Source organism: Parasteatoda tepidariorum, chromosome X1, assembly GCF_043381705.1.
Source record: "Parasteatoda tepidariorum isolate YZ-2023 chromosome X1, CAS_Ptep_4.0, whole genome shotgun sequence".
In the NCBI taxonomy this organism is placed as follows: Eukaryota; Metazoa; Arthropoda; class Arachnida; order Araneae; family Theridiidae; genus Parasteatoda; species Parasteatoda tepidariorum.
Window position 1 is genome coordinate 50,902,479 of NC_092214.1, and position 23,289 is coordinate 50,925,767.

General features: G+C 26.9%; 1 protein-coding gene across 1 annotated transcript; it reads left to right on the forward strand.

The window, feature by feature from the left end:
- The first annotated feature begins 553 nt into the window (after positions 1-553).
- LOC107443763 (sodium- and chloride-dependent GABA transporter 1) lies at positions 554-22,872 on the forward strand. Its single transcript, XM_043044660.2, has 10 exons — positions 554-799; positions 2,754-2,888; positions 5,873-5,976; positions 9,715-9,839; positions 11,724-11,836; positions 12,637-12,768; positions 15,107-15,209; positions 16,749-16,849; positions 17,499-17,666; positions 19,773-22,872. Exons 2-10 carry the CDS (start codon positions 2,856-2,858, stop codon positions 19,869-19,871), a joined length of 978 nt encoding a protein of 325 aa, XP_042900594.1. The 5' UTR covers positions 554-799; positions 2,754-2,855; the 3' UTR covers positions 19,872-22,872.
- The last annotated feature ends 417 nt before the right edge of the window (positions 22,873-23,289 follow it).

The window sequence follows — 23,289 nt, forward strand, 5'->3', positions numbered from 1 at the left end:
TTTTCGCGAATACCTTTGATAATTATTGAATATGCTATGACTATCGACATTGGAATTATCACGATCATCATTGACAACAGTAAACATCAAATCGATAGTCATGGAATATCATCATTAGAGATAGTTTTCGAATACAATAATATTACAACCATTATCAAATAATTATTAAAACAGAATAAATAATTTAAAAAACAATTAAATTGAAGTTATTGAATAAAAAAATGAACAATATATCGATAAGTTGTGAAATATCGGTATTTCTAAATACAATGTTTTAAATGCATTATTACTGCAATTATCGAATATACGATAATTATCGATAATTACTATAACAATCTCGATCATTATAGACAATAATAAATATCAAATTGATAATAAGGGAATATCATCCGTAGTTTTTGAATACAAGAATCATTATCAACCATAATAAATTTTGATTATCATAATATCAATAATATTATCGATAATGATGATTATCGAATATGGTCACTTGTAAATATTAATGAATTTTATGTAACATAGAAAATATTTGCTGAAACATAATGTAAATAAGCTAAAATTTTGATAAATCACGAAATATTGATGTTTTCGAAGAATACAGCTTTTCGATTGTTCGCTTTTCCTCTTTTCAATATAAAGCACTTCTGAATGCCATATTTTTTTTAGGCGAAATGTACTTCAGATTACCAGTGGATTAGGCGAAGCAGGTGAAGTAAGGTGGCCGTTAGCAGGAACGTTAGCATTAGCATGGGTTCTTTGCTACTTCTGCATTTGGAAGGGAGTAAAATGGACTGGAAAGGTATACATATTAAATGTTGCTTATACCCCCCCCCCCAGAAATAATAGCTAAATAGATTTTAGCAAATGTTTAATTTTAAACTGTGTAAAAAATAACTTTCTTTAACATTATTAATTTTCCTGGAAGCTTAAATCAAATGAGATTATATATTTGAAATTAATTAATTACAGAATGGATTATATTATATTATAGGTATTATATAATGGGTACTATATTAATCTTAAAATAACGTAATTTGTCCTCCTGACTTAAGAATAAATTCTTTAAAGGTCTAAATCTGCTTATACGTGATATTTGTCTAATATTTTATCGACTTAAGTTTTAAAAAGGTAATTTTGAGAAAAAGTCATGTATATTAAAACAGCATAACTAATTAAAACTAATATTTTTGATTAATTACTGATAATTAATATATAAGTTGCAGATTTTTTTCTTGTTTTCACATTTTTTTAATAATAATGAAGTTTTTCTGGAATTTTAACAAATTTATTTTATTCAGTATTTTGCAGCAATTTATTTCGTTAACTTTTTTTTTACATTGTCCCTGCGTTCAACTTAAGATACAAAATAACATACATTCTATTAAATATTAAGATAAATAAAATGAAACCTAAGAAAGTTATAGTATTAGCTTAGCATAAAGGTTGGAAGGTTTTTCCGCATATTGTAGTCAGATACACAGTCGTTAAATTCACAGACCTTCTATTTATAATATTACATAAATAATATTAGAAACGAAAACCAATACATGTTTTATTTCAAAATAGGATCAATAGTAATGGAAATTTTTTTGCCTGTTGCATGATATTTTTTAACAGATCTAAAATACTTACGTAAGGCTGATTTTAAATCTGAAACCGGTTTCTCTCTTAAGGTTACAGTTTCTTTAAATGACTTTAAGTGTCAAAATGTACAAGTTTAAAAATGCTAAACATAGCAGATAGTCTCGTAAATGTTGCGACATACTTCTAGGGGTCGTCATACGCAGCTAGGAGAGCTTCCCTACTATAAACTGTTTCTTCGTGTGCTTTTGAATACGTCATAATAAGGAAGCGCCTCTTACGGCGTATGATAACATTTAAAGGAATGGATTCCCAAGCAATTTTAATCTTGATGATGTCCCTAAACTTGCCCAGAAGTTTATCGCAACATTTGCTCGACCTCCTCTTATTTATAACGTTCTGAAACTTGTACATTTCGACAAAAAACGGAATAAAAATAACTGTAGGTTTAGGAGCAGAAGTAATTTTTGGTTTAAAATCCTCACACCGGAATTAGGCAATATTAAGTATTTGTATAAATGCAACAAAAAATTTATTTCCCAGTATAGTTTAAGTAAGATAGGCTTACAGTATACAAAAAAAATCGATAATTGGACAATTACAGTTTTGTCTTTTAGAAGGTAAATGAATGAAAAAAAAATTAAGTTTATTCAATTCTTCTCTCTATTTTAAAGATAAAAATTAACTAATTCATCCTCATTTTTCAAAAATGGCATTTCAAGAATGATAAAAAATATGCAGTGAACTCACATATTTCGAATTATAATGAACTAAAATTATCAGATATCAAATAGCATGAAGTTAGGGGAATCTGTATTTATCATTAACATAGAATTTTTATTTCTGTGATAAAACGAATTGATAGAATTTTAAAGAAAAAACTGCACTAAATAGTTTTAACTAGCATAATAATTTTTTAGATATTTTTTTATAATTACAACATATAAATAATAATCTATGTTAACATAAATCATAAGTCTATTTCACATTTTATGTAAATAATAATGCAATTTTTAGCTCTATTTTTGTTTTCAGTATCACTAATTTTTCTCATTTGATCCTGTTTTAGTTTATTCTTGTTTATGAACAAATTTTATTTTACTTAAAATGGAATAATTGACATTTTTCCTAGAACCATAGAGTTTATAAATTTCACATATTTCTTTTTTTAGGTTGTTTACTTCACTGCCCTATTTCCATACTTATTGCTTTTCATTTTACTCATCAGAGGGTTAACTCTCCCTGGTGCTGGGGCTGGTATTTGGTTTTACATTATGCCTAATATGGAGAAATTGAAGGATTCTCAGGTATTGTATGTTGATTGTTAATTAATATGAGCAAAATAATTATCTGAAGCGATTTCAATCCCTTAATTTGAGCTCAACAAACATTTACAATATATAAAATTGTTATGATTTACTGTTAATTTAATAGATAAATTACGAATTGTCATCAATGTACTGGATAAAATCCAGATCATCATGCATTTGATTAATAAAGGCAATATTTTATGATATTGGTAGTTTTTCCAACATTTTTTTAATTTTGATTTTATAGCTTCAATGCAATATCATAGTTTAAAAAAATAGATATTTTTGAAATTAGATAATATATGAAATATTAGAGTTTTAATTAGATATTCTGATAGTTTTATGTTACTATAGTTTATATAAGTCATACTTTTCGTACTTTTCATAATAATACAGTTTTAGAGAATTTAGTTTTAAGTAGGAATAAACTTAAAAGTGCTAAGTTTTGTTTTTATAAGTATTGTAATTACTTAATAATTAATTAAAAAATGCACTTAAAAATTTAAAAAAAATTAACTCAGAAACTTCAGTACGTTTCAGAAAAAAAAATATTTTTTACTTTTTTGAAAGTTTAATGCGACTACAATATTCACGTAAAATGAATTTAGAAAAAATTTCAAACACTTATAAATATATGTATTATTAAATAAAATAGTGTAAAGATGATTACTATTTGTTTTATGACTAGTAAACGTCCTTTTCTAGAAATCATATCAAAATCAGTAACAAGTAAGATTCAAATCTGTTGATATTTTTAATATCTATATTTTCTAAAACCTTTTATAGAAAACGGTTTATGGCTGGCAGTTTTTTTTAAATGCTTTTTTTACTTTTTCAAAGAAAAAGAGAGAGAGTACGGGATCAGAGTTTGCTATACCGTATTTTTCGCTTTAAAAATGAATTTTTCTTTAAAAAAAGTTCTCACAAGAAACATTTTATGTGGAACTATATTTTTTTAAGGAATTGTTTTTAGTTTATTTTTTTATAACCGCATTCCAGTTTTACCTGTCTTAAATTTTAAAACATGACGTCGAAAAAAGCATGTCTAAAATTCAAAAGATAAAATTTCAGTTATTTTTATTACGGAAATTACGATTTCAATCTCCGTTTTCATAATGTATTTCAGTAATTCTGTCAATATTTCCTAATTATTCTTAGCTATTTAATTAATATGTAAGCTATGAAATAAGTTTTGCTCTACTTTATCACCTTTCAGATGTTGCAAGATAATTTTATATTAAAAATACTATTTTCTTTTTTTGAAATATGGTTATGAATTCATCTTTAACACTTATTATGAAATTAACAAGAACTTAACAAAATAGCAATCGATTTAATGTGAATAATAATCGATTTAATGTTTTCCAATTACTGCTTTTAATATTTAATTGTTAGTGAGCGTTCTTAGTTTATGAACTAATTTTCAGCTAAAAAAGAATTAGAACTTTAAAAATATATTTATATTATGAAATCCTTAAAGATAATTTAAAATTAGTTAAATTTCAATATATTATTGTTTTTTGCTCATTAAGATTTCGGAAAATTAGTGACTCAATATTTCTGAACTAACTTGGCATTTCATAATTTCAACTTTAAATAAAGTTCTAGATATAATTTATAAAGAATTTAAGTTGATATATTTTAAATAAATTACCTTATTTTCACTAGTTTATTGAGTAATTGATGCTGATCATTTCTAAAGAAGTATTGAATCTAACTTAAAAGATGTGATTTCAAAAATAAGATAAGCGTTTATAAGAAAAATATTTACACTTATTTAAATTTGTTTCTATTTTAATAGCTGAGTAATTAAACGATAGTAATATATTCCATTCTCGACACCTTATTTTCTGAGTTTAAAATTGCATGCCTGTAATACTTGGTCTCGATCAACTCATTGAGTTATGACCTCGATGTGAGGAAGTGCTCAATTTAAGTATAATTCAATCAGTCATCCGTAGTTGTAACATTAGTCTCGCAGTAATTAAAGCTCTATCTTCTTTTATAAATCATATTGAAGTCATTTGGTTTAATGATAGTTACTAGCGCCATCTATAGATATTTTTACTAACTACCCATCCACATAATTGATAAAAAATGAAAACTGAAGCATAAACAATATAAGATTTTTTGAGTAAAATAACAAATCATTTCTTGTATATTTACATTAACTATCTTTTCAAAAAAGATCCTTGTTAACTTTTAAAAAAAAAACAAACATAATGCTTTTTGGTTGACTTTTACTACTGTTCTTATTTGAAAAAAAATATAATAGAACAGGTCATAAATATTTTCTATGTATTTCATTTAGAAATTTTTGATAATCCGTTAATATATTTTGGCTTCAAAAATTATCAATTTAATTAAGCTAAATAAATGTTTCATTTCTTTTCAGCCAAAATAGCCAAATTTTTATCGTTATATCATTATTAAAAGTTAACAAATAAAATTAAAAACTTTTTATGTCACTTAACTATATTATGCATAACTTCATTTAATTGGTTTTTCAATCAAATCATATTTTAGGTTTCCTGTTAGGTAGGTTTTTTTATATTATAATTTTGTGGTTGGATCAGCTTTGTTATACTTATGAACAAAAATAGGAAACATTTTCTATCCAAATCAATTTTTTTTAAATGGGGTAAAAAAAAAGAAGGAAATGGGAAAAAATAGAAGAAAAATTCCTAAATAAATAAATAAATAAATACTATATTCTTTGCGTTATTTTTGACCCAAACAAAATATGTAATGTTTTTCCACTTTTGTTTGGGTGAAAAGAAGATAAAGGGTTTTTAAATCATCTAAAAGTGGCGAATCAATTAAATTTTTAGCTTTTAATTAATCAAATTTCTTAGTACTTGAATTAATTATGAGCAAAAGCTATACACAAAGCAATAAGCAAAAGTTTTCTTTGGGACGAAATTATTATTTTTTATTATATATAGAAAGAAAATGGAGTTTCATTATTATTTTAATCTTAGGTATGGATTGATGCAGCAACACAAATTTTCTTCTCTTATGGTCTTGGATTGGGATCTCTAATTGCATTAGGCAGCTACAATAAGTATTCTAATAACGTTTACAGGTAAAAATTAAATTAGAGAAAAGGTAAATGTTTACTTCAACTAATTACTTTTAAAATTGTCCTACTTTTTAAGATGGTATTTTTGATGGAGACGTAAATTCTCAAGATAGTAAAAATGCATATTCCCTTAAGAATTATTTAAATTTTTAATAAGTAGTAATATAATTAGTAGGTAATTTTTATCATGACGTGAGTTATTTAATTTGAAAAGGAACTTAATACAACAATTTTTCTTCAGTTAAAGAAGTGTCAAATAAGTTTAATCTTTACTTCGAAATAAAAATTTACTTTAAATTGAAAGGATAACAGAAATAATTTTAGTTTAAATAAGTAAAGGAAAAGAGAAAAAAATATATTTAAAAGCATCGCAGAATCTTATCACCTGAAGTCATACGCATTAACGAAATATTTTTAAACATATATTAAAGATATATTGAATTATATTTTAAATTAAATAGTATCTTTTAGCGTAAAATTACGTTCTCGAAGAATATATTTTAGAATGAGCAACTACTAAAATCAGATGAGACTTATTTCAAATGCTGTAGACACCTAAATAACAGTTCTTGGTTGGATCATGGTATGAAAAAACTTAAATATTTAAAATTAAAATTAGTATCAATTTGTAAAGCCAGCTACACGATCGTCCATTGATTTGAACTACATATAGGGTGGACCTTAATCATCGCCTTTAATATATATTTTTAGAATTATTTTAAAAATGAAGTAAGAAATATTAACCATTCAGCTCCGAAGGTTTAACATTTAAGCGAGGTGAAAGCAAAAACGTTATTGAAACACGGAACAATATCAACAAGAAAAGCGAGATTTAAAACACTAAAAACTAAATTGCTTGATTGACTGGGATATTTTATGTCTTATTTAATAACCATCGTTGAACAGTGGACCTAATATTGAGTTTACCACTGCCAATGTTCAACTCCGTGCATGAGGATATCGTAAAAAGGTGCAAGGACCTCAACTACAAGAGTATTTTAATAGTTTTGGGTAATTTGAAAATTTTGTAGTTGGTAACACTGGAGTTATAAGAAATACCTTCAAATTTAATTTCGCCATCATTTTTAATTTCATCTTCTTCAAGAGTTCTCGGCATGGTTCAGCATGAAACGGAAAAAACATTAGTATGTGATTAAAAGTTTTTAAATTTAATTATTAAGCAATGTATACGTTAATAATATAATGAATAAGTTAACCTCGAAAAAGTTGTTAAGAGAAAATATTTCATAAAGTTTACGAAATCCTGTTCCATCCTTATCCAGAAGGCGTCATAACATTCTGGTTTGTGAGTTTCAGCTTTTTTAGAAATATAATCTCAAATATTCCCATAGAAGTCGAATTAATAGCATCATTTTAATAAATTTTTTATTTCCTTTAAATCCATAGTGGTGTTCTTCTTCATGTGAATTTTCACTTTAAAATTAAAATTTTAATTTTTTCAGAATTTTGATGAATATTTTTTTAAGAATATGAATAAGAAACTACATACTGTTTAGTACCGTCAACCGCGGCAACTTTGGTCCGAAACAAAAAAAAATGCGTTAATTTTTGTACTGAACAAATGAAATAAGACCTAAGGGCAGTTTTAGGCTTAAAAACAGTTGATACCTTATATACAAGAGTATTTTAATAGTTTTGGGTAATTAAAAATTTTGTCATTGGTGACACTTTAGTTATTGTGAAGCATTTGTTTTGATAAGTAAACTGTTTATATTCAAACTTTCCATTGCAGACGAATCCAGTTACGGGATAAAAAAAAAGGAAGGCAATAAAATGTTACCTTTGGTGACCTGTTATCAATGTTACCAATAATTGCTTTTCTTTATTTTTTTGCTTTGACGTAACATTTTAAAGTTTTCATTAATATAACCTATAAAATCAAGCCCATTGAAAAGATAATCCTATTTACGAGTGGGCTGACCTCAAAAAATGAAAAATACCCTCAAGTTAATGAGATGAGAATACTTCAAGGGCCCTGAGATAGCTGATAACGAGTTAGAATGAAAAATTTAGCATGTGAAAGTCATAAGAATAAAAATAGGCATTTTCTCATGCTTTTCAAACATAGTTTTTTTTAATGTTTAAATCTGTAAACTAAGTTCTTGTCAATTTTTCGCGTCATTTGATTAGCAGTCTTGCGCAAGGGGTTGCAATGGTCTAAGATGGGAATAGTACTCAATTTCTGAAAGTGAGTGGTCAGAAACGAAACTTTGAACAAAGGTTACTTTGGATAAAAAATTTCAAAAAATAGTAAAAAATATAAATAAAGGAATTATTTTTTAAAAAAAAAATTGAACAGTTTACTTCCTTAGGTTTTATTAACTGTTTGAAACTCAATTTGAACGTTGAAAGTTCATTTATTAATTTTTCATTAATTAATATGTAAGTAAAAACACGAAAAAGTGATTAAAGTTACCCCGGTTGACAGTATATGTCACACAATATTTTTTCCCGATTAAAAATTTTATGAATAAATTTAATTTTTAGCATTTTTGAATTTTTGATACAATGAATAACTTTCTTTTTATTGTAAATTGAAAAAAACAATTTTTATTCTAGATGATGCAGAGAGGCATTTTTAGTTTCCATGTTAATTTAGGATTTCGTGATTTTACTTTGAAACCTATTAATAATTCTAGTATTTCAATAAAATATGCTTGGATTTCAATCTGATATTGAACTGTGCATGCATCATTTTTTTTAAAAATCTCTTTTTTGCCTCGTGTAACATTATCTTAATCATGAACAATATTTCCCAGCTTTTAAGAAAAGAACAAATTTTTTTGTATCATTAATATTTCATTTAATATTATAAATATGTTAAAAATATTATAAATATATTCATGTAATTATTTTTTTAAGTACACTGTACATATTTACCATCTTTTTCAAAATTATGAATTGAAAAGTTTTTAAACCATTCTTCGTTTTTAAAAAGAAACCCTTATATGTATGCAAATAAATAAATATATCCCTCTACTTTCATAAAAGAAAGATAAAAGAGTCACCACAGTTTGATATATTTGAGTCTATAAAGCACTTGAATTAGACATAAGAAATCATCATTCATGTGTATTTTCCACTTGTTATAAGTGAGAAATACAATAAGAAAAGAAATAATTCACCATCCGTTAACTCAAATAAGCCATTTAACACCCTATCTCGCTCCCACTATAAAGACGGGGTGAAGTTTCACCCGTTATTCCTCGTACCCATGATATTTCTGGGCTAGAGTGTTCAAAAATAAAGCGCTAAGAAAATTAAGACAATCTATTTCTTTTGTCCAGAATCATGCTTATTTCTCAATATACACTCCAGATGGCAGTGCCAAACTATTTGTAATGGGTTTACCGATAGATAGTTTATTTTGAATTCGATATCAACACTCATCAAACACGTAAGATAAAAATGATCCCAAAAATTAGAAATGAATGGATATTTTGTACATACATTTATTTGTATTTTTAATTTACATTGAACGAAATATTATTTGAAATGGACAATTTTTCTGTAAAAAACTTCTATGAAATATTTTTGGTTTTATTTTCCTCGATATGTTAATTTGTAACCCTTAAAGTAAATACTATTATGTTATTATTTTTATAAGAATTATAAAATTATATATTATGTTGGGTTTTTACAGAACACCCTGTATATAATTATTTATTCGGCTCTTTGTTAAAATCAATTTATTAATATAATTCATGTTTTGTCTTAAAGGGATTCTTTGATAGTATCCTGCATTAACAGTGGTACATCAATGTTTGCTGGTTTTGTCATTTTCTCTGTAGTTGGATTCATGGCACACGAACAAAACAAACCTGTCAGTGAGGTAGCTGCTTCAGGTAAATAAGACGCAATAATACATAACTGGCATTCATAAGTAACAAAGCGCAGCAATAATATATTGCTTAATTCCACAGTGAACATCAGAATATTTCCTTTAAAACTCGAGAGACAACATGAATTCACATTTTCCCCAAAATGATGATAAAATATTGAAAACAAGTCTTTACAAATTACACAAAAATTATATACGCTTCATTTGGTTAAATGCAAGTCAAAAGGATTTTTTTCCTTTTAAGAGCGAAAACTTTAGTCAAATATTTTTCCTTTTCCTAGAAATTACTGAAAAATATTTTACTCTGAAAGCCCAGTAGTTTTCTCAAAATAAATCCAGTTAAATAAATGATATCCATTAATATGTGTATGATATTAAAATAAGCCAAGGAGGAAAAGAATCTGAATATAATGTCTGTGAATTATTTAAAATATTGGTATATTTTTATTTTTTAAATTTTATAATTTTAACATTTTCCTATAACAATCTCTTATTCCGTTTCTTTGTGATTGCTGCTTTCTCGAAGAATAGTTGCTATAAAATATTTTTTTCAATTGTTATTTACCGCTAATGATTTAAGCAATTTACCGGTTACTGCTCGACTTTATAGTTGTTAAATTGAAATATAATAAAATAAATATTTATTTGAAGTTATTTTTTGAAATTATGAGCTTTAAATTCGTGATAAATATTCAAATTGTGTGGAATAATTTTATACTGCTAAAAATGCAACTTTTACAATTTCTTTAGTGATGAAGTTATGAGAGCCAACTTTATTAAATTTAATCTACTGTATTTGGGAAAAAAAACAAAGAAATGTTGATCAAATAATCCTCTCTGTATGGAATATTCATTTCAAATAGATACTTGAAATTGTTAATATTTTCCCAAAATTAAGATTTTTTATGACTACATAAATATGATACAGAATACTTTTATATCAAAACTGAAACAGTGGTATGCCCCGAAATACGAGGAAATCACGGAGAGCAAGATCGAAACTATAAGGTGAATTGTCAAGTACCTCCCAGAGTAATTTATGCAACAAATTATTTGGTGTGCCAATTTGGTACATCATTGATACAATTTCAAGAAACTATTTGGATAAAAATTACTAATATAAGGGCATTTATCGATGCCCATTTGACACCTTTATCACTCCAAAAGTGAGTTACATTACTAGTGAGTTACATCCGATATTTTGTTTTCAGATTCTTCTTTTCGGAAATAAGAGAGTTTAGCTGTTTTAAGACCACATAAGGAGAAAGAATCACTTTCCTAATTCCGCACGCTCCGAGTTTATACGTACTAAAGAGCACGTATAAGTACTAATACAACATATGATACAAGAGTGCCGAATTGAGATCATGTTCGTATGATCTTGGGCTGTTAGAGTCAGAAAGGCTCACCTCATACCGTGAGCCATGAAGGGAGAATCGCGTAATTGTGGTTCCGTAGAAGTTAATGGTTAGATATTCAGAACTTGATCTATTTATCAGTGGATGTATAATATGGGGAATTTCAAAGCCAGGACAATCAACAAACGTCACTCAATTTCATCTTAATTTTACTTTATTTCCACAGATTTTACACATTTATGACCAAGACTATAGCAGGAGATGCTCAAAAGTTTGACCAAACGCTTGGAGACACGTACTGCTTTGACGCAACATAAAATGATGTACATCCCAAACGTACCAGATGTATTTTACTGCCTCTAAATGCATTTTCCTTCATTTTTTCCCCTCTGAGATATAACTGACAAATTGTAAAATATTTAAATTCATAAAAATGTCTCCTGAGGTTTTTTTCTTAGTTGAAATATACAAATAGTGACAAATAATTATGAAATAGTGACATAATTTTATAACTATTTTTCTTTCCTTAGGTCCTGGTTTAGCATTCTTAGCATATCCTTCTGCTGTTTTGAAATTACCAATATCACCATTATGGGCTGTGCTCTTTTTCTTAATGATATTAATGCTGGGTCTTGACAGTCAGGTATAAACAAGATTATTTTTCTACTCTTATAAATGAAATAAAATGAATATTATTCAAAGATAAAAAATTAACTGCCCTTGGAAAGTATTTTATTTAAATAAATCCTTGAAGATTAGAATAAATTGCAAAAACGAATGTTCATTTATAAGTTTTAAAGCTCAGGTTCAATAAATTATTAGTTTTGATAAATTGTTTATGAAAGGCCTCTTCTTTTTTTTCTGAAATTAAAAAATATAAAAAAACAAGCATTTTTAAAATTAATTTCAAGATATTGATTATGTATTTCATGCTGGTATATGTTCTAATTAAATAATTCATTGGATAAAAAAAGGTAAGTCAGACTCATACACCACTGGGAAAATTGTCTTTCAAAAGGTATGTATTTTTTTTTCAAATAATAAATTTTAATGCATAGAAAAGGCTTCAGATTAAATAATTTTTAACATTAAATAGGAATTTACTAATTAAAGGAAATAATAGTTTAATTCATTTAAAAAGAAAACGCATCCTTCATTTTCTTTACTGGAAAAAAATTTAAAAGCATTTAAAAAAATTATTTCTTTAAATAAAAATTTTTTATACGTCAAAAATATGATTTTTTCCTACAAAACTTTTATAAAAAATGATCAAAAAATATAATTTTAATGTAACTATAAACTAATTAATAAATCATTTATAAATTGATATTTTTAAGACTACGAAGCATAAAATCTAAATATTTTATTTTTAGTTGGATTTGGAAAGCAAATCAATGCTTTTATTTAAGAAAAGATTTAGACTAAAATTTTTTCTTATTGCAGTTTTGTACGATGGAAGGTTTTATTACTGCAGTTGTTGATGAGTGGCCAAGACAATTAAGACCTCATAAAGAACTGTTCATAGCTTTTGTTTGCGTTGTATCCTACATCATGGGACTTTGTTTTGTTACGCAAGTAAGAATTATATAAATTATTTCGAACTGTTACTTTTGTGGTTTTATTTATCAACCAATGTTATAAACGGAATGCTCCATAACGCATAAAATTTAGGATGTATTTTTAAAATCCCTGATATAAAGTTATGTACCCTTATATTTTCAATTTAATATTTAAGCGAGAATAAAAAGACAATATCAAAATCTGACGAGTCGTTTATTAAAGAAGGTGAGATTAAGAACATCAAAACTAGTTTGATTAACGGAATAAACTTTAAGATGTTTTTAATAACAACCTTCTAACTCCTCTTTTTTCTTCCTGTTATACAGATTTTCAAGTATTTAAACCCTCTTCTCTCCATAGTGATTCCCTGGATTCCGGAAAAGTTTTTATTTTTCCCTCGCTTAAATATTGAGTTGAGATTTCTAACATGTGATTTTTTTTCTACTTCGTATTTGACGCGATTTTTAAAATGGTTAACTGGAGTGAAATAGTTTTTTCTGCCTTTATGGACTGAAAAATTTTAAATAACTATTAGAGCACTTCAAAAAATTCCTGCAACAATATTGCGATATATTATACTAAATATGTTCTCACTCCCAGATGGATGTTACAAATCTTGCTAAATTAATTTTACATGTTTCCAACTAATTTTTCTGGTTAAGTTTACTTTGAAATTTCAAAAAAAAAAAAAAAAAAAAAAAAAAAAAAAAAAAAAAAAAAAAAAAAAAAAAAAAAAAAAAAANTTTTTTTGGGGGGGGGGGGGAGTCGCATTGTTTATTCATTTAGAATATACTATTAGAAGCAAAAGCCTTCCTAAGTATAAAGAGAAAAGGGCCTAATTATAATCACTAGGTTTCTCATAGGATTGTAGAACTAAATATTTATTTTTGAACTATTAAAACACATTACTCATAAAATAAAAAAGAGATCTCTTTTTAAAAAAAGTATAGATTTTAAAGATGGTGATGAAAATGCCAATTTTTGTTCAAAATTCAAATTTTCGTTTAGAATGTTTGACATAATATCTACTAATATATGCATAAAAAATATAAGCTAGTGAATGTGTAAATGAAATAAAAAAAGATATTCATTCTTTCTATTCTTCATTCTCATTTTTTCAAATGTGAAAAAATATTTCTATTTCAGACGCATAAATTAAAAAAGATAGAAAATATTTTTTTAAAAATAAATTTTATGCACTTTTTTTGAATTTTTCGTACACTAAACACATTAAAACTATTGGTGTTTATACGTTTAAGGGATAGGTTTAATAACTTAAATTTCAAGTTGTTTGATTCATTTAACAAGTTTAAAAGCATCCAAAAATACAAATATCTTGCGTAGGGATTCGGATAGAAGATTCAAACAATATGTGCGTAATTCTATGGGATTTTATCATTAAAAGATTTAAAATTATTCAGTATTTTAGTCTCTTTTACAATTATTGATTGTGCTCAGAGTAAACTGCTCATACAAAACGCCCATTGCTGATATAAATATTGAATGTGCTCTTGAAAAATACTATGCTCATTATAGCTACTGCTGAACCAGTAATACTCCAGCCAGCAATGTATGAAGCTTATGTTCCAATCAATATTCATTGTTTACAAACTATTTGGCAAAAGTTATCGAAACCTCGTAAATTAGAAATATTTGAGTTATGTTGTAAGAATACTCGTAGTAGCGCATGAGAATTAACTCGTGATTTTGAATTCTCTAGTTAGTGGACATAAGGTGTTTAGTAATCACTGTAGTGAGTTTTTAAAATCCTTGTCTATACATTACGCACAATTTGTGGTACCAAACAAATTTTTAATTAATAAAGAAACAAATACGCCATCAATGCCTGCCAAATTAACAAATGAAACACGCATGGTGAAAAAAATTAAAACCAGTTTGATTGTCGGAAGAAAGTTGAAGGTATTTCTAACAATAGCCTTTCAACTTGCTCTCTGATTTCTTTGACAACCAAGCTGAACTAGATTTTTTCAATCCCGTCTTCCTCAATAATGCTTTGCTACATTTTGATACCGTATTTGTTTTTTCCTCTTTTTAATATCAATTTGTTACTTCTATTGAGTATACTTTTTTGGACTTTATTTGAAATACGGTTTCTAAAAATAAGCATTAAAGGAGGTCATTTTGAAGCAAACTGTGTATGTAAATACGCTAACAAGGGAAGTACATATTTGTAAAAATCCTATTGAAATGAAATTAAATTATAGAGCATGGTCAAAAGCTTGAGATGGGGTAAGGATTTACCACAGATGTACTTCCTTTGTAAGTGTGATCTTAAATTTCTCTTTTATTTTTAGTTCTTTTTAGTAATTTTTCCTTAATTATATCATTTTAGGGTGGAATGTATGTGTTCCAGTTATTTGATTACTATGCTGCGAGCGGGATCTCACTACTTTTCTTAATATTTTTCGAAGTAACCTCCATCTCTTGGTCATATGGTAAATAATATAATATTTTATTATAGGATAAAAAATTATACAATAGAGCCTCGATTTAACAACATTTGTCAGACAGGACAAAAACGTCGTAAAAAGCGGGACGTCGCTATATCGGTGACATGAAAATTCCCTTAAAAAGTAAATTTGGAATGCATGCAAATTTAATTATATTTTGTTAAATGTCTAAATACGATTTGAAACTTGGATGTAATTTTTCATCCTAATCATAAACGGATTAAAACTTTCAATTCAAATTCTTGTTTAAGCCATGCAGTTTTGCTTATCGTAAGATAACTTTACCTTTTTTTCAAATCTATTTAAATTTTCAAATTCTTCAAATTTTCTATACTTAATCTAACTTTTTTTCGGAAATTATTCTATGGTTCTGAACATCATATAAATATAATTCTGATTCGACTTCATTGCCGAATTGATACTCTACCTGATAATTATTTATTTTTAAATATAGCTTTTCGGTTGAATTGCCGGAATTGAATTTGGTTTAAATTGCCAGACATTTTTATAAGGGTGGGCCAATGTAGTTTTAAACGTTTTTACACGTAAAAGTAATTTCAATAAGTAAGACTTTTAAAATAAAGACAGTTTAAGACTTTTCTTCATAACCAAGCACTAAGAGCCGTGGTGGCTCAGGGGATAGAGCACTCGCCGTTCAATGAGGTGAACCGGATTCGAATCCCAGCGACGGCTAGCTGGTACGAATTCCGCCCCCGGCTCGCACCGACCACAGTGCTGACGTAAAATATCCTCAGTGGTAGACGGATCATGAGTTAGAGTCCTCTTGACGTTAAGCTAACAGTGGGAGGTTTCCCCCTATATGTAACGCAAATGCGGGTTAGTTCCATCGAAAAGTCCTCCACGAAGGCAAATGAGATATTCGTTCGATACTTGATCCAGGAGCTCCTTTATCTTCTGGACTGCGTTCAAAATTACAAGGCCACGGAGTTGAACATTATTAGTCGTAAACCCAAAAATTGGGTCGGCTGTTCCACGACTTAAAATGAAATAATCAAGCACTAGAGCAAACGTGGCTCAGGGGACAGAGTGCTCGCATGATGACCCGAGCTCGAGTCTTGGAGTTGAGTGGTCATGAGAATTTTGCTCTGAGCTTGCACGGACCACAATTTTGACATAGTTATTACATCGAGTTTTTTTTTAAAAAAATAACAGTTGAAATTGCAAAGTTTGTTTGTTAAAATAACAAAGTTTGTGTGTTAAAATAACAAAGTTTGTGTGTTAAAATAACAAAGTTTGTTTGTTAAAATTACAAAGTTTGTTTGCTAAAATAACGAAGTTTGTTTGTTAAAATAGCAGATTTCTGTTTTTTGAAATAACAGTACTAATCTGCTCACAAAAGAAGCTTCCGTTTTTAAAAAGCTCTTTATTTTCTCTGAAATAAATGGTTTTATACTGACACATAAACAGACAGTTTTTTTTTTCTGCAAATTTAACAGATATTTTTTTTATAGTGTAGTGTTATATGCTTTGGTCTTTTAAACAAATTATAATATTTTTTCTTAGGCGTCAACCGTTATTATGATAATCTTCGTGATATGTTAGGCTATTATCCTTGCTTCTGGTGGAAACTGTGTTGGGTGTTTTTCACACCTTGCGTCTGTGGGGTAAGTTTATACATTATTTTAAATTCTGTTAATATTATGGAGATTTAAAGTCGATGCATTCGAGATTTTAAAAAAAAAATTTCCACGCTAAAAGAAGACGTTAATTGAAATTTTTTCCTTTTTTCTTTTTTTGGTAAAAGGATGAGCTTTTAATGCTTATAAAAACTAAGAAAAAAAAAGATTTTCCATAAGTTTTTTATTTTAAACAATGAGTCAAAATGCTAGCCTAAAAATGATCATAGCTTGAAATGCGCGTTTACTTATAGATACTCAAATACTTATTTTAAAACTCACTTTTTATTTTCATAATTTAATAAGCCAAGCCAATAATAGGCTTATAAAAGACTTTGTGGGATTACATATAAATAAATACATATAAGTTTAAATATAATAAGTTAAACATTATATAGTCAGATAGCTATTAAAATAAACTTACAATTAGTCAGTAAATTAAAACTTTAAAACTTGGCACTAAAGTAAATTTTTAAGTTAAATTTATAACTTATAATAATAGTTTCATTGCTTCAAGACATTTTAAAAATCTTAATAATTCTTTACTTTTAACCTGGGATTGCATTTCAATTTATTGTGAGAGTAATCAAGAAAATAAATTTTGCTTGCATTTAAATATTAATGTTTAATTTCACAGGGAGTATTTCTGTTCAGTATAGTGCAGTACAAACCTCTAAAGTATATATCTTATGAATATCCATGGTGGGGCGAAGCTATTGGATGGTTGCTGGGATTATCTTCCATGCTATGTATACCTGCTTATGCTATTTACAAGTACTGTACTGTGACTGGCACATTCAGAGAGGTAATTATTTTACTGTCGCTGAAAAGTTGGTAATCATCTATTTCTTTATGTATGCACTTAATTAAAATTTTAGTATTTAAAATATAGTTAAAATCTGAAATTTAATATGTAATTGGTAAGTTGGCAAAAAGGTGACCTTTTTGTAAAATTGGAAAGATCTATAGAACATATAACAACAGCGGTAAGCTCCACTTTCGGCCAAATGTGGGTAAACGCACCATTGCAATAAATGATTTTTATTAAAGCTGTGACGTATATTTTTCACTAATTTTATTTTTCTGCTATTGTCAAGCGTTACGAAAACATCTATAAAATGTTAGTAATTCAATTAGAGTAAACACTTTCTGTTGAGAACTTTTTTAATTGCGTTAGTTAACTTAAAATAGTACTAAATAAATACTCCTTAATAGTACTGCTCTTTAATAGTTAATAGTTCTCCTTAACTTAAAATATGCTAAATGATTTGCCTATTGATTTGGTTAATGGTGCATGTATGCACCATTTTATTTCTAACATAAAATATTATTTTTCATGCACAAAATTTTTTTGTGTGTTTTAATGAATGTAATTTAAACATAATTCAATGAAAATAATACTACATTTCATAAAATTTTATGCTTGGCATGAAAGAGGTCAAATACCTTTTCCCATTGAAAACCACTTTATTTAAAACTTTACTGGATAAAATTAATATTCTATTCGTATAGCTGATCAAGACATATTTTAAAATCAAGCATTTTAAGCGTTTACACCTATCATTCAGCGTGTGGTTATTTTTTATCAATTCTAGAATTATATGTATATCACATTTGCATGAAATTTTATTTATTTATGTTCAAAATTTTTAACAATTATCTCTTTAGTACTTCTAAATAAGTTTACACGCCTTATCGTTACCCAAAAAACGTAAAATTAAATCGAAACTTAATATTTTTTATCGTAGACAGATTTAAAACTTCATAATAGAAGGATATGATTCCCCAAAATAATTCTACTGTAATTATAGTTCTGTCTTACCTGGTAAAAAAACCCGGTATGTTGTCAAAGCTTTACATTTCTTACAAATGCTTTTATCACTTTAAAAAATGTGTACTACATTGAATGAGCATGATGTGCTTCATTGTTACATCAACACTTATACAGTAGCTTAACACTTGTATAGAAACTTTCTGTACTGCCTTAGATAGATTGGACTCTGTTAACAGGTCACTTTTTGCATCAAAAAATACAGTAATAAAATGTTATATCACTGCATATTATACACGTTTATTCAGAATAACAATACAATAAATAACGCCATATTGAATACCATTTTGTTGTCTTTCTTAAAAACAGTTTTATATTTTTTGATATTATACGTTGAGTTCTGCTTTATTAAGTTTTTATATTTTTCGACTACAGTGAAAAAAAGCATGTTTTTCAGTTAGTTCATTTCGAAGAGACACAGAGAAAAAATTCTGATAAAATTACCGCACTGTATGGTAATGACATTTCTGGTAAAAGTAAACCATAATTCTAGTCTATAAAACCAAAATATACGATATTTAAATCATTCGTTAGGTAATTGTTTCGTTAATATGTTAATATCCGTTAATATACCGTTTTGATTTTTAAAATTATTGTTCCTATTACCACACATTAAGTAAAGAATACAAAACCGAAAAGCCAATTTTACCGAAAAAATGATTTTTATGTCATGCTCTGAGTCTAGGGTATCCTGATAAAATTACCAAATATTACCACTTTTATCAAATTTTATCACAGATGATTAAAACCATATTCTAGTGTTAATCTTACTAAAATCATTACCAAAAGTACGTCGGTAAATATTACCGATATTAATGTTGTTCCCCAATAGCCAGAAACACTGTAAATTTTACCATATTCTGGTATTACCATTTTTTTTCTCTGTGTGGGGTGACTGTGTGCTATCATATTATTGTTGGCCATTGCTGCTTTGGTTTTTATCTCTAACATAGCATCCATTTTAACATATCAAGCTTTCATACAGAGTCATATAGAATCTTTGCATTGTGAGAGAAATTGACTTTTTATGCTTAACTTGTATTTTAATAAAATTCTAATAATAATTAATTATTCTTTTAGCGGATGAAAGCCCTCTGTCGACCTGATATAAATATTCAAGAAGAAATACGAGAAAGAAAAATCCGAGAACAAGCAATGAGTGCAGTAACATCCGTATAAGGGTTTTCAAAGCGATGACTAATGAGCAAGTCTGTGCTCTTCTGCTGCAATCCGTTCACCTACACTATTTTTTTCTCATGCATGTGCAGCAATACACACCATCTGCAAAGTCTCCCTTACGTGACATTAGAAATTAAAATTGAAACATCGTTAAAGATAAATAACGTGTTTTATTTTTGGGTGATAAGGTTAGACTTGAAGCCCTTAAATGCAAGTCAAATGCATTTCATAATAATTAAAGTAACGTTTGCTGATCAGACTTCATATGTACAGTCATTAATAGAAGCATTTTTAGCGCAAGATTTTACATACTATGCCATATATTTTTTTCATGGTTCGAAATGTTATCCTTGACCAGCTATTACCTACCAAATGACTTTCGAAATTTATTACCTCTTCATGAAATGAGCATTTTAAAGTCAAAGAAAAGTTCAAAGATTTCTCCAATATTTTCATATCTCGACCATTGTAAATATTGTAATCAAAATTGCTTCTGTGTATAAATGTGGCTGTTAGAATCTAGTAACATTATGTCATCTTCTCTCATTGTAGACTTAGTCGATATGAATTTTAAAGAATCTCTTATGTCAATTAACATTATTTATTTACATTTCATTTCACATTTTAATTTTTTGAACTATAATCATATATTTGATTCAAGAATTTTAAAACTGTTTACTTTTAAATTGTTTTATTCAGTTTCGAAATATAAGGAAATGTTGGGTTAAAATTTTATAAATGACTTTTTTTTTCAAGTTAACTTATGTTTCAGTTTTATAATTATATTACTTTTGTAAATGAGTTGTAATTTTTCTGTTCAATTTTTTTCAAACTAAATTATTCTTTGACTGAAATCGATTTCGATCAAATTTTTTCATTCATTCAACTCACATTATATTATCTACAAGTAATATTTTTCCATTTCTTCATGTAAATTGAAAAATAATAACTTATTTAATTTTTTTTCAATGTAAACTCAAATTAAAATAAACTTCTGAAAACTTAGAAATCTTATAAACTGGTTTCAAGGTTTAGTAGTATTGCAGTTGTTTCCGGAATTAGAAATGAGCTAGTGCACATGGGTATCACAAATATCTCCGAGCAACCAGAAAAAAGTACTTAAAGTTTGTGAAAAATGTAATGAATATAAAGTGAATGAATATTGTGATTGATTATAAATTCAGTTTCTATTGTTTCAAATTACAATTGTCATGTAAAATTAAACATTTGAACCAAAAAAATTCATCAAAATAGGTGCGAATAATAACGATTTAATTAAAATCTATGAAATCAAATTCATTTTTCTTGACAAATTAAACTTGTTTTTCATATTTAAAGCAATTTAAATTTTCGTTCTTTGCGTTTCATAGTATACAATTTATATAGCAAAATTAGTCTATTTTTAGAAATTTTCAGTGTTTTCAAATTAATAATGGTTTAAACATTTGCCACAGACAGTTGATGTGAAAAACACTGCTATTGTTTGCGCTTGCTTGCTAAGACAGAAAACGTGTGTATAAAATGTTTATACAGCAGAGCATTGTATGGTAACTAGTACACTGAAAAAAAATTCTAGATCAAATTACGGTAAAAAATATGGGCACTGAGTGTGCAAGTATTTTTTACCGTAAAGTTTATTTTTACTGTAAAAATTTACGGAACAGAAAATCTGATGTATCGTAATTTTTACAGTATTATTTACGGTAAAATCACTGAATTACTGTAACTAAATAAATATTACTGTAATTTTATGGTAAAAATAGACTTAACGGTAAAATGGCTTTTACGGATGTTGCATTGAGGGTGCCAGAACTTTTTACTGTAATTTGACCCGGAATTTTTTACAGTATATTTATGAAAGAAATGATTCATTTTAAGTTTATCTTGAAATTGACGCAGCGTTGTGCCTTTGGCGAGACGTTGCAGCTAGAACCAAATCAAATGATAAGTACAAGCCGATGTCTCAATTCATCACTTACATCAATTACTCAGGAATGACGCTAAATACAACAGAAGACGGGGAAAATAGCTTTATTTTCGATTTCTTAAGCGTCAATAAGACATCTCATTTGTTTTATTGAAATTTCCTGTATCATTTTTATTGTTTATTTGAAGTATAATGTACATTGCTGTACATATGTAACACTTATGCTTATTATATATGTGGCATAATTATGCATTCGCGATGTTTAAAAGATATTAAAAAGATAGATGTGCAATATTATCATATTCATTTTAAATAATTAGCTTTTAAAATATTGCAAAAAACTCAATTATGAAACCAGCTGCATTTCAAGAAAGTGTTAGTGCTATAAAGAAGTTTGTAGTTAAACTAATTTCTTGAAAACATAGTGTCCTTCATAATTCCGAAATCTGTAATTTTTTTAGAGAAAAATAGAAAGTATTTCAGTAAATATTATTTTATTTGGTATATATCTCATTCAAATTTGTAATACTGGTTTGGCATGCAGCAAATTGACGGCAAAAATAAGTAAGAAATAAAAATGCAAATGCTTTTTTTTTAAATTGCACTACCTCATATTTTCAAATATTGTCATATAATGTACAATATTTTCAATGTTTGTTTATATTTATGTCTACTTTTTATTGAAGGGGATGTGTAACTAAACATTTAGCAAAATAAAATTCACTTAAAATTACTGGATTACATAAAGCAAAGATTATTTTTTTATTTTACTTACATATTAAAATGTTAAAAGCTCTTTTTATTTAAGGAATTTTTAAAAATGTGATTATTTTCCAAACATTGTGTGATTTAGTTCGCATTAAAATTGTTATAACCCTATTATTTAATTGTTTATTTCCCACATTCTATAATCTTCTTAAAATAAAAATAGGTAATAATTTCCCTTTCTGTTTATACTATCACATCCCCATAAGCAAACGTTTCACATAAATGTTTTTATTCTTTTTTTTTAGATTGATTTATTTGTGTATTAAAAGTCGCCTAAATAAAAAATAAAATGTATCTAAGGTACAATATGCTTATTGTTTTTACTTGACTCATTTTACGTTAGTTGATTTGATTTAAATAACTAATTTAAAGATGGGAATAAAATATAACAAAATTTGCTGAATTACAAAAACTATAAATTGTTTAAAATAAATACGAACATGGCAGGAAATTAATTGTGACAAATTAAATAATTTTTCTGGCCCTTTTCACTGAAGTATTTTATATCAAACAGTATTTTAAGAATTTTTGTCCGAAAATTTTGCGGAGAATCAAAAAAACATTTTTTGAAAAATAATTTTCCATCATTTCTACTTGGTCTTCTATCAATTATTATAATTTTAAAACTTTTGTTAAAATGCCCTGAATGCCTGATTAACAACAATAATTTTCTTTTGAAAAATACTTTAAAAGTAATTAAAGTGTCTGACTAATTAGTTACTT